Source organism: Micromesistius poutassou, assembly GCF_964030765.1.
Source record: "Micromesistius poutassou genome assembly, chromosome: 13".
In the NCBI taxonomy this organism is placed as follows: Eukaryota; Metazoa; Chordata; class Actinopteri; order Gadiformes; family Gadidae; genus Micromesistius; species Micromesistius poutassou.
This window is the reverse complement of record NC_140283.1, coordinates 6,009,378-6,021,865: the sequence shown is the minus strand read 5'-3', so window position 1 is coordinate 6,021,865 and position 12,488 is coordinate 6,009,378. Positions and strand designations below refer to the sequence as shown.

At 50.7% G+C, this 12,488-nt stretch overlaps 1 protein-coding gene across 1 annotated transcript in view; it reads left to right on the top strand.

The window, feature by feature from the left end:
- Positions 1-11,510, top strand: part of hydin (HYDIN axonemal central pair apparatus protein) — a gene marked incomplete at its 5' end in the record, with an annotated part of 73,563 nt that extends 62,053 nt beyond the window's left edge. Inside the window, 16 exons of the mRNA XM_084477849.1 lie at positions 141-288; positions 637-847; positions 1,120-1,344; positions 1,782-1,951; positions 2,268-2,466; positions 2,755-2,907; positions 3,738-3,908; positions 4,179-4,288; positions 4,502-4,724; positions 6,032-6,241; positions 6,772-6,935; positions 7,394-7,544; positions 7,942-8,172; positions 8,363-8,587; positions 9,240-9,521; positions 10,898-11,510. Coding sequence (XP_084333975.1) covers positions 141-288; positions 637-847; positions 1,120-1,344; positions 1,782-1,951; positions 2,268-2,466; positions 2,755-2,907; positions 3,738-3,908; positions 4,179-4,288; positions 4,502-4,724; positions 6,032-6,241; positions 6,772-6,935; positions 7,394-7,544; positions 7,942-8,172; positions 8,363-8,587; positions 9,240-9,521; positions 10,898-11,107 — 3,083 coding nt within the window. The 3' untranslated portion in view covers positions 11,108-11,510. The remainder of the gene's footprint in view (positions 1-140; positions 289-636; positions 848-1,119; positions 1,345-1,781; positions 1,952-2,267; positions 2,467-2,754; positions 2,908-3,737; positions 3,909-4,178; positions 4,289-4,501; positions 4,725-6,031; positions 6,242-6,771; positions 6,936-7,393; positions 7,545-7,941; positions 8,173-8,362; positions 8,588-9,239; positions 9,522-10,897) is intronic.
- Between the last annotated feature and the right edge of the window lie 978 nt (positions 11,511-12,488).

Here is a 12,488-nt window from a genome sequence, read left to right as displayed (position 1 = left end):
CGTCATAGCTGTGTGTATACGCTCAATATACAACAGTTGGGAACCAATCAGATTGCTTGATTTAAGCCACCCGTTTTATAATAGAACAATATATTGTGGTTGATAACTGGTTGTGTGTGTGTGTGTGTGTGTGTGCGCAGGGCGGCGGGTGGAGCACACGGTGCATCTGGTGAACTTTGAGGAGTGTGTGCTCCACTTCTCTGTACTACAGTCGTCCCTCCACTCCGAAGACCACCTGCACAGTCTCACCCTGCAGCCCACCACTGGCACAGTGGGGCCCGGGGACAGGTGACGGAAATCAAACACATCTACACACTGCTTAAAGACTGGGGCCAAGGAACATTACCCTACACACTAAAGGAGGGGACCGTATGCGTCCCAGACCTGTCTGCAATACGTCCTGTGTGCATTCACTGTACTTAGAGCTTTCCACTTGTGATCAGATCAGCCAAAATGCATGTTAATGCCAGGTGTGGACAGGGCCAGACACACACACACACACACACACACCCCTGATCAAAATGAATTAGAGAAAATAAACTGTTACATCAATGTTAATTTCCTACATGAGAAATAATAACAGATCTGTCTATTCCTTCCTATGCTTCTGTTGGCATGCTTGGGTGAACGCTGCAGGCTGCCGCTGTCTCTGTGTGTGGCGGCCAGCGGGGAGGGCTGCCTGAGGTTCAGGCCCGTGCTGAGGGTGAGGGGCAAGACGCTGCCGCTGACCCTCAGCGTCCAGGCCGACGGCTACGCCATGAGCGCCCGGCTGCAGCTCAGGAGCCCCGCGGGAGAGGACCGGGAGGTCCAAGCAGGCGAGCAGCCCCACCTGCTCGACTTTGGAGAGGTTGTCACACACGCACACACGAGCACACAAGAAAAGACACACACGCACTAGCTCTATGTCTACCCCTCGCTCTGTTTTTCTACGTGCATATGTTTCATTACCACCACTAATAATAAACTTGCTTCATGATTAGAATTTCAGCTGTTATGTAGGCTTTCATGTATTTTTTATGTATGCTGAATCATAAACAATCCAATTAAGCAATTGTGAATGGACTGATGGAAAAGCGATCAAAACCTATTCCAGGCATTTCAGTGTGTTTTTCATTTCAGGTGGACCTGAGAGACACATTGGCCTTCACCTTCCTGCTGTCCAACATGGGAAGGTTTAGTATGTGTGTGACCTTTGACCTGGAAGGTCCCCCTGAGCTGCTGCAGCACTTGGACGTGAGGCCCGGTCAGGAGGCCATCGTGGAGGTCAGCAAACAGCTGAGCACCACGCTCTGCTTCCGTCCACACAGAAAGTGTTCCCTCCAAGGAGTCAGGCTCCACGCCAAGGTGAGGCCGGCGCTCATTGATGAATATGGTCCGGCTATGTCTGCTTCTGGTGGTTATTACAAACCACACCGTCACCTTAATCAGTGGATATAAATGTACATACAGTACATGCAGACACATGTCTAGCGACGTCACGGTCAGGCCCAACTAATAGGTTGACGTAGTGTGGTCAAATCTTGTGCAGTCTTTGTAAGACCTAACTAGTCAACTTGATATAGTCTAGCCATGTGATCATTCATTCATAGAGTAGGCTTACAGTATATGTAAGTGTTTGGAGGTTGGCCCTCACCCTACGTAGCATGGCACCAACTTGTGAATTCACTCTCATTGTTAGTGGACAGTGCAGCATGTGGTACAATATACCAACAAACCAGGACTTGATCTCTCCCTCTCTCTCTTTCCGTTTCTGTCTCTCCCTCTCTCCCTCAATGTTTCAGGTGAAGCACGGCCCGACGTTTACCTTTGCGGTGAGTGGCAGTGGCGCGCCCTCCAGCCTCCACTTCTCATTCACCAAGCACAACTTTGGAAAGTGCTTCGTCCACTCGGCGGGCATGGCGCCGGCCTGCCAGACCCTGCTCATCAGCAACACCAGAGACAGGCCTATCAGGTGTGTGTGTGTGGGGGGGTCAGGGTGTTCTGCACAGAGAGGACACAGCACTATGATGTCTGGATCTCCGGTCACTCTTTGTTTGGTCATGTAGTCTCAGAGTGAACGCAGGTCATAGAAAAGCCTGTTGATCATGCTGAAATAGGCCTGCAGGGCTGCTGACAATCCGCATACATGGGCCGACGTATGTGGATGCATCGCTATTGTTTAAGCTGGGAGTTGAAGCCCTACCCCACCCAACACACTATCCTACCCCCTGCCATGTCAGAAACACTAACCGGTTGACGCGTTTTCCTTTCTGGATCCGCGGCTCCAGTGTCCAGTGCCTGTTCGCCAACACCCCCCACCTGGAGCTGGGCTTCCAGGCAGACACGCTGTCCCCGGGCGGCACGGCAGAGGCAAGGCTCACCTTCCTCCCACGAGAGGCGCGGCGCTACCAAGACAAGCTCACCTTCGTGGTGGGCCAGTGTACCAAACAGGTGGTGGAGATCCTGGGCCAGGGCATGGAGATCAAGGTCAGCCCGGCCATAGGCTGCACTAGGGGCTGCCATGGGGAGTTTGGGGGGCACTGCCTTGATAAAGGGTGTGTGTGTGTGCATACTGTAGACATACACACATACTGTAGACATGCACACATATTGTAGACATACTGTACACATGCACACACTGTAGACATACATTCATACTGTATGAATGCAGACATATTGTAGAAATGCATTCATACTGTAGACATGCTGACATACTGTAGATGCATTCATACTGTGTGTGTGTGTGTGTGTGTGTGTGTGTGTGTGTGACCCCAGCTGGAGGTGGAGGACCCCAGCCAGGAGAGGGTGGACCTAGGGTCGGTGCCGCCGGGCCAACGGGTGAAGAGGCAGGTCTGGGTGGTCAACCGCAGCCCCTCCGACCTCACCTTCTCCCTGCAGCTCAACTCACAGCCCCCACTGGACCCCCGGGTAGGGAGGGCCCCCCCCCCACACACACACACACACACACACACACACACACACAGCCGCCGCTGGACCCCTAGGTAGGGAGGTCCCTCCCCCCACACACACACACACACACACAGCTGGACCCCAGGGTAATTTCTGTGCTACTTCTTCCAAAGACTTCTTCCAACTTCCCTCACCTCGTTTCCTCTTCATGATTTTAATATACACAGTATGCAATGCACTCTTTCTGTGTGTTCCTATGGAACTAGCGCAGAGTAGGAGGAACTAAGCCTGATGATATCTCTGGATTCCCTCCTGCTCTGCTCCACACACACGTTATTCCTTCCCACGTAATACCGTCAATCCGGCATGAAGGCCTGGCATAAAGCCAGTGCTAGGCTTGGTATTTCAGAGTAAATGGAGAGCTACCGAGTGAACAGGGATGTTTCTCTTTGTCATTAGAGCAAGGCTTTTCAATAAGAACTGTTTTATATAATAACTTTATTTGTATAGCACTTTTCAAGTTACAAAGTATTTTGTATCAAGACATGCACAAAGCAACGATAGTCAGAGAACTATGCCATGTGTTGTCTAGGCATCTTTGGTGTTTTCATAACAGCATTCATTATTCTAGAATGAGATGGAGTTGTTTTTCCAATAGGAACTCATCTCATGTGCATCCGTCTGAGAGATGCTTTAGCCCAGGTGGTGTCCTGAAATCCTTCCAAAACCTCAGTTTCTACTCCTCCTCCTCCCCTCCTCACTGCGCACCTCTCCTCTGCACTCCTTATCTCTCCTCCTCACTCCTCACCTCTCCTCCTCACTCCTCACCTCTCGGACTCTGGCTCCAGGTGCTGTCCGTGTCCCCGGCGGGAGAGGTGACCCTCAGGGCTGTGGGCGGCCGTTGTGCGGTGGAGCTCCTCTGGGCGCCCCGCCAGCGCTCGGCCCCCTTCACGGCCCAGCTGCGGGCCGAGTGCATGGGCATGCAGCACACCCTGCTGACCACGCGGGGCAGCTGCCAGGTCAACATTTAAACAAATAAACACATTCTAAATAAACATTATTTTGGAAATCCTAATTTTTTCTAGTCATATTTAATCATCTTTTTCATCATAAATATATTTAAGCCGTCCTAAAATGTGCAGAGGATGGCCTTTAAAATATAAATCAAGAGGATGTTTCTCTCTCTATTGTTCATGAGGATTTACACAGGTTGATCGGGGCTCCACTTTAAATGTCTTCACACTGAGCGGCCCAGCGGTGTTCTGAGCTCTTTGCCCTGGTCTGTGCAGTGTGTGGAGGTGCGGGTGGACCCGGACTACCTGGCCTTCGGGGCGGTGGTGCAGCGCTGCACGATGGCCAAGAGGCTGGTCCTGAGCAACCACGGAGACCTACGGGCCAAGTCAGTACCGTGCACGCTGGACACTGCAGTGGAGTGGAGCGCATCGGCTCTCCCTCAGTGTGTCCATCTGACCCACATAATGGGGATGGTATTGAAACAGAAGAAAAAAATATTTAAAAAAATTTGTGTCTCTTCCAATGTAGAGACAGTGAGTCTCCATCCTTGTCTTTTTCTTGCATGCCTGGCACTTAATGACACTGTTCTATATCACAGGTTCAGATGGGCGACAGAGCGCTTTCCTCCAGAGCTTTCCATTAAGCCAGATGTAGGCTACATCTGCCCGGGCTCAGAGCTCCCTTTTGACCTCACCTTTGCCCCCGTGGTGCTCAGCAACCCCAAGACATACGCACGCCTGTCCTGCTCCATAGAGGGCTCTTCTGCTCCAGTGACCCTCACCGTCGCCGGCTCCTGCGTCCTCCCTCCCGTCGCCAAAGAGGTCGGATCAATCGTTGCATAGTCATTGCATACTCCTTCATCACACTATGGTATCTCCTGCCCACCATCTGTTGTCTTTAAATTATTGCTCAAGTAATAAGGAGCTACCATCTGTTGTCTTTAAATTCTTGCTAGAATAATAAGAGGCTACTTTTTAAGTAGCTTGTAGGAGCTATTTATACCAGAAGTGCCTCAAATAGCCAGTGAAGACACGCTTATGCTCCGTCCTTTTACCAAACTATCCAATGTATGTGCAGTATGTACATACGAACCGCTCGACTACGAGAGCCTTTATTAACACACACACATAGCACACAAAACACACTTGACCTAACCCATCACCACGAACGTCTCAGTGACCGTCACCGAGGTGGAGTTAAGTCGGTCCCGCATAGTGTCAATGCCAGTGTCAGTAGCAAGGTAGTGTTTTCATTGGGAGGTGGCCATTTCATTCTTTCGCATTTGCAAGTTAAAAAGCCAAGCCAATCTCTGTGGAAGAGCCTGTGTCTCTGGGCTGCTGCTCCAATCTGAGTTAGACACCAGCACCACATTATACACTAGACCCCTCTGCCCACTGAGGTGAACAGCTTTAATCCCCTCACTCCCAGTGGCTTCACTTCAGGGTTCAGTTAAATGATCTCATCTAGCTCACGACCACCACTATGGAGAGGATATAACACTTCAGTGAGTCTAAAGCATCACGTAGAGTCTATAGCACCATGGAGACGATACAGCACCGTGGTGAGTCTACAGCACCGTGGTGAGTCTATAATAGCACCGTGGTGAGTCTATAATAGCACCGTGGTGAGTCTATAATAGCACCGTGGTGAGTCTATAATAGCACCGTGATGAGTCTATAGCACCGTGGTGAGTCTATAGCACCGTGGTGAGTCTATAGCACCGTGGTGAGTCTATAGCACCGTGGTGAGTTCATAGCACCGTGGTGAGTTCATAGCACCGTGGTGAGTTCATAGCACCGTGGTGAGTCTATAGCACCGTGGTGAGTCTATAGCACCGTGGTGAGTCTATAATAGCACCGTGGTGAGTCTATAGCACCGTGGTGAGTCTATAGCACCGTGGTGAGTCTATAATAGCACCGTGGTGAGTCTATAGCACCGTGGTGATTATATAGCACCGTGGTGATTATATAGCACTGTGGTGATTCAACATGAACAGCAAGTCAATCTTTCTTAATCGTTTAACGCAACCCCAATGGACAGAAGGCCCACAATCCAGAAGCCTCCGAAAATCAAAATAAATACATTTCATGGTTCTGTCTCTCCTCCTCCTCCTCCTCATCTGGGCCAGGTGTTGACCTTCTGCTGCCCGGTGCGCGGCTCCCACACCCAGAGCCTGGCCGTGTCCAACCCCACGGCCCAGCGCTGGAGCCTGCAGCCCAGCGTGGAGGGCGGGCACTGGAGCGCCGCGCCGGTCCTCCTCCTGGAGCCGATGGAGACCAAGAGCTACCCCATCACCTACGCCCCGCGCACCATGGCTGCCCCGGGCAAGAAGCATGTGGTACGGCCGCCCGTCGCTCTGGAGCACCGGAGCGGTGGTCATGGAGAGTTACATATACACATAATGCAGGAGATGACTGAGGTTTAACCTGGGATAGAATAGAGCAATGTGGAGCAGTGTGGAGAGGATGCTAGAATACACACTTGTACACACATGTTGAATCCCGGCTTTTCAATTATGTATCACGTTCTGACACTTCTTCGGTATAACATATTCTGTAATATTCTTTAATATCTTGATGTCTAAGCAAAAGCTAAAGTGGTCTCTCCCTACCTCTCCCTCTGTCTCTCTCTTTCTGTCTCTCCCTCTGTCTCTCTCTGTCTCTGTCTCTCTTCCTGCCTCTCCATCTGTCTCTTTATTTATATCTCTCTCCCTCCCCCTCTCTGTCTCTCTTTCTCTCCCTCTCTGTCTCTGTCTCTCTTTCTCTCCCTCTGTCTCTCTTTCTGTCTCTCTGTCTCTGTCTCTCTTTTTTTCCCTCTGTCTCTTTATTTCTACCTCTCTCCCTCCCCCTCTGTCTCTCGCTCTCCCAGGGTTCTGTGTCCTTGTGTTTCCCTGATGGAGCCGGGCAGCTCTACACTCTGCAGGGAACAGCTGAGCCCCCTAAACCCGAGGCCACCATTAGCCACGAGCTGCTTGCCAAGACCCGGCACACGGAGCTGTTGCCCGTGCACAACTGGCTCAGCAAGCAGCAGAGGTTTGTCATGCACACACACACACACACACACACACACACACACACACACACACACACACACACACACACACACACACACACACACACACACACACACACACACACACACACACACAATAGCTCATGTACAATATACCTGTATATATACAGCAGCATGTGCTGACGTGGGAAACACTGTCACACACATGCAGTCAATGTTGTAGTTGTTACAGGTATGCTTGTATCTTTCTATCTCTGTAACGCTTATGTGTTTGTGTGTTTCTCTGTAAAATGAGTGTTTCTGTGTATGCTTCTCTGTAAAATAAGGGGGTTTCTGTGCATGTTTCTCGATAAAATAAGTGTGTTTCTGTATGTTTTTCTGTAAAATACGTTGTGGATATCTCCTACTGTTTCTCTGTAAAATGAGTGTGTTTCTGCGTATGTTTGTCCTTGAAATGAGGTGTTTCCATGTCTTCCAGGTTTAAGGTGGTGATAGAGATTCTGAAGCCGGAGAAGCCCGACGCCACGGTGTCTCTGCGGGGCCTGGACTACGTGGAAGTGGCTCCTCAGGCCACCAAGGACTACAAGTTATCCTTCTACTCCTACAAGGAGGGCCTGGTGCAGACCAAGGTCTGGGCACACGGCCATCAGCCAGCATCTCACCTTGTGGTCTCTTGTCTTGTTTCTGTTTGAGGCCCAATATTCCAGCCTGACGTTGTAGCGTGTGTAGGGACCAGCGCCATGCAGACATAGTTGGCAGTGGCGTAGGCAATTTAAGGAGGACATACGACCACAGAACTACAACAACCAAACGACTTCAGGCCAGAGGGCACTATAGCCAACGAGGGCAAAGGGGCAGTGGCCCGTGCACGAGCTTTGGCGCTATGTATTACACAGGGGGAGGAGAGGTGACGGGGGGGGGGGTGTGAAAGTGATTTTGTGAGGGCTATCGTGCGCAGGTGTTTCTCTTTGAAGGGTCTCCGAGGTCGCTTTGACTCCTCGTTGATCACACTCCTTCGACCTCCAGGTGACGTTCCGCAGCGAGGCCTCGGGCGAGTACCTCTTCTACGTGCTGAGCTTCAGGGCGCCCCGCACCGCGCCGGCGGGGGCGCTGGAGCTGAGCGCCGCCGTGCGGCAGACGACGTCGTCCAGCGTGCGGCTGGAGAACCCCCTGGCCGTGCCCGTCACCCTCACCGCCGAGTGCTCCAGTCCCAACATCAGCGTGCCCCTGCAGCACACGCTGCCGGGCCTGTCCCAGGTGGGCGCCCGGATCGGCCTCCAAGGCAAACGTACCGACATGCCGTTTGCATGTGGGATTATTTATAGAGCATTGGCATTTTTTTGTTTGAGCTGATACTGTGTGTTGGTTTGCGTGCGTGCATGTGTGCGTACATGTGTGCGTGCATTTCTATGTCTGTCTTGTATCCATGTATGTGTCTTCTCCCCAGGGGGAGGTGGTCTTTGAGTACCAGCCCCTCTTTGAGGGAGAGTCCACAGCGGGCCTCACCCTCTACTGCAGCGAGCTGGGCCCCTTCCGCTACGAGCTGCTCCTCAAGGCCCTGGGCGCGCCCCCGGAGCTCCCGCTCCTCTTCCAGACCCCGCTGGGCGGCAGCCACATGGGCCTCGCCAAGTTCACCAACTACTCACGCAGCAAGGCTGAGTACTCCTGCAAGGTGAGGCCCCCGGCCCTCAGGCTGGCAGCGTCTTCACTGGCTCCCTGATACAACACTGATTGTGTCACATGATTCACCGGCTCCCTGATACAACACTGATTGTGTCACATGATTCACCGGCTCCCTGATACAACCCTGAGTGTGTCACATGATTCACCGGCTCCCTGATACAACACTGATTGTGTCACATGATTCACCGGCTCCCTGATACAACCCTGAGTGTGTCACATGATTCACCGGCTCCCTGATACAACCCTGAGTGTGTCACATGATTCACCGGCTCCCTGATACAACACTGATTGTGTCACATGATTCACCGGCTCCCTGATACAACCCTGAGTGTGTCACATGATTCACCGGCTCCCTGATACAACCCTGAGTGTGTCACATGATTCACCGGCTCCCTGATACAACCCTGAGTGTGTCACATGATTCACTGGCTCCCTGATACAACCCTGAGTGTGTCACATGAAACAGCGTACCCCTCTACACAGATGTCACTACACATAGACACTAAAATGCATGTATATTGTTTATTTTTGTTTGCTGATCCACAGCCAAATAACTTGTAGCTATTTAATATCCCCACCCTCCCATCCTATTTCCCCTCCCCTCTTCCCCACCCCCCCCCCTCCCCTGCCCTCCGTTCCAGACGGACGGGGAGGACTTCACGGTGGAGAAGAGCCTCATCGTGCCGCCCGGGTCCCAGGCGGGCTCTGAGGTCCGTGTGGAGGTCTGCTTTGAGCCCCATCAGCTGGGGGAGGCCAGGGCCCTGCTGAGCGTGTCCTCCCCGCTGGGGGGAGAGTACGTCTTCCCCCTCAGGGGAACCTGCGTGGGCCCCAGGCCCCAGGGCCCGTTCACTGTCCGGGCCGGTTCCAGCGTCAGCATCCCCTTCAAGAACGTCCTCCTGCACACCGCCGCCTTCTCCTACCAGGTGAGTATCAGGCCAGGAGGGGGGGATCCGTTAGGCCACACGGGGTACAGGACAGTGCCTTAATATACAATACACAAAAATATATACATCTGAGACATATGTCTAATGTACGTACTGCCACTGAAATAGTACTTAGCAGCGTGGAGCACCTAGCTATCTTTGTTGTATACAAGAATGGGTGGACCTAGCAATTGTAAGTGCTTGGCACTTGGAACATCCTTACTGTACCAACAGCGGTATATTGTTGTTTGTCTTTCTTCTGACAAATGTACTTATTGTGAGTCGCATTGGATAAAAGCCTCTGCTCAAGGCCCTAAAGGTAAAATATAAATGTACTAATGCAACCAACTTACTCGCCAATGTAAGTGGGTTGCATCTGAGTCAACACATTCACTGTGAACTAACTCCTCAGTCGGGTAGGTTGTAGCTGTATCACATTCAGTAACAAGTAGGACTAACATACCCTTCTCCTTCTACAGGGTAAGTTCCCCCTGGCTAGTAGTGTTAAACCTGCACTATGTACGTACTCAGCTGTCCCATTAGCAGCCTCTAATGTCTTGAGTTGTAGCTACAGTTATGACTACATTGTTTTCCCATGGTGCCCTTCTGGCAGAAGTGGACCACAATAAAACCATTTCGAGAGGAAAATTGGAATGGCCTTTCTATTCTTGAAAAACCTTATAGTTCAGATATTTGTGAATGGCGTTAAAGGGATACGTCGGTAAATTGGTGTTTGGCTAGTTGTTTAATGCCAAATGCACAATTATGCTTCCAGAAGGGGAGAACGCTAGGTTAGCATTTGCGTTCCGTCAGCTGCTTCCATTGACTTGCAGAGATACAGTAGCCTAGCTCCTGTTCATGTGAGGGGTCTACACTTTTAATTACTTTCCAATAATTTCCAATGGGTTCCAAATAATCACTAAATCAAAACTAGCACCAGTAACAATACAACAAGATTGCTGTTTATCTACAAACACAATTCAGGACTTTTTTCAGTTTTTTATTAGGCTGCCTGTGATGCATTGCTGAAAGGTTACCCTGTGTGTAGAGTACCCAGCCAGAGGCAGCTGATGAGATAACTGACAGGTTACCCTGCGTCTAGACGACCCAGCCAGACGCAGCTGATGATATAACTGACAGTGGTGGATCACAGGTTGCCTCATCATCACAGTACAGAGCAAACTCCCCTTCTGGATGCACAATGATGAAAGTGGAATCAAACGACTCATCTTGATTCTGGCAGGCAAACGCCAATTGACAGATATCTGCATCCCTTTAATATCTGCAGTAGAAAAGTGTGATTGAACAGCAGTGAAACCTGCACTGTGTAAAGGGATTCCTACGGCATAATGGGGCCTTGACCGTCCCTCCTACAGGTAGACAATCCGTGCTTCACGGTGAAAGGGGCGGACACCATCCGGTCCAAAAAGACCCACAACATCCTGGTGACGTTCGGGGCCCCGGCGGCCGGGCCCCAGGGCCGCTGGCAGGGCAAGCTCAACGTCTGCAGCTCCTCCACCGAGGGCCAGGGACCGCCCTGCTGCTGGGTCTTCTACCTGAGGGGCCACAGCCCCGAGGCCACATAGACGCAGGCATGGCACACGCACGCACACAGACACACACGCACACGCACTCGCACATGCACATGCACACGCACGCACACAGCACACGCACACACACACTCGCACTCACACAGCACACATACACACACAACAGGTCACACAGAGGCAGAAACACATGCACATATGCAAATAAAATACATGGTCAACATATTGTTTGTACTGTTCATCCACTCCATTCAAATGTTTACTATTTATACGAGCTAGTCCTTTGTGTCAGACAAAAAGCTTTTTTTTAATTGTTCCTAGTAATAAATCGCTTTTATTGTGCACAAGCCATGTTACTTAATCAAATATTGATGCAGAACTTAAAGTTGGAAATCGAAACAGGAACAGCTGTTATACATGTACATTATTTATTGTAATGTGCCATTGGCCATATGGGAGCTGTCCTAAATGACAAAATAAACAGTTTACAAGAAAATCAGGGTGTCTGTCATTTATATTAATAACCACAAGGGGGCAATCATGTCCAATAGTCTCCCTGGCTAGGTCCCCACAGCACTAGATGGCAATGTATTGGTCATTGCTCCATGGTTGATAAGTCCAGATACCATCTAACCAGGCAAACTGTAACCGTTGTTTGGCGATGAAGTGTCCCGCTTCTAGTGTGTTTGTTTGAGAAAGAAGAAACCACATTTGGTGGAGAGCCAAATCTGTTTTCCCCATCCCTCCCGTCTTTCCTTCCCTCCCAGACGAAGGGTCCGACCTGCTCCTCAAAGACGCCCTGTTCTTGTACCAGTTCACTGGCCCTCAGTGAGCTACGGGGCAGCCGTTGTTAATGTGTGAGCAGTGGTATTGAGTTGGTACCGTACCACTGGACATACGTTGATCCATGTCCATCCGATCCTCCTCCTCTTCTCCTGCAGCGGTTTGTCCAGCGCAGGGATGCATTTGTGCTGGTTACAACATATGAGAGAGAGAGAGAGAGAGAGAGAGAGAGAGGGGGTGGGGGGGGGGGGGGTTGTCAGTCAACCTATTTCTGTTGTGTTTCCCTGGTTCCCTTTGTTCTCTCTCTTTCTTCTCTCCATCTTTACAACTCTATCTGACAGCACCTAAAACCTGTCCTCCTCCAATAGAAATTGAAAAGACCCTTTCACAGAGGGTAGGACAAACAGTTGTTGCTCATAACTCTAGGCATGGGTCTGCTTTTTTTAATTTACCAGGACACCGGTTGCAGGCTAAACCAGTAAATATCAGTAATATCAGTAAATATCATCAATACATTGACCACAATAATGAAACTCCTGCTTGCCCAGCCAATGTTAATGCTGGGGCTACACTGTGTTTACCTACTAGGACAGCTCTGGGAAAAAGCTCCATGGTTAATGTGAGTTATCTTCACTAG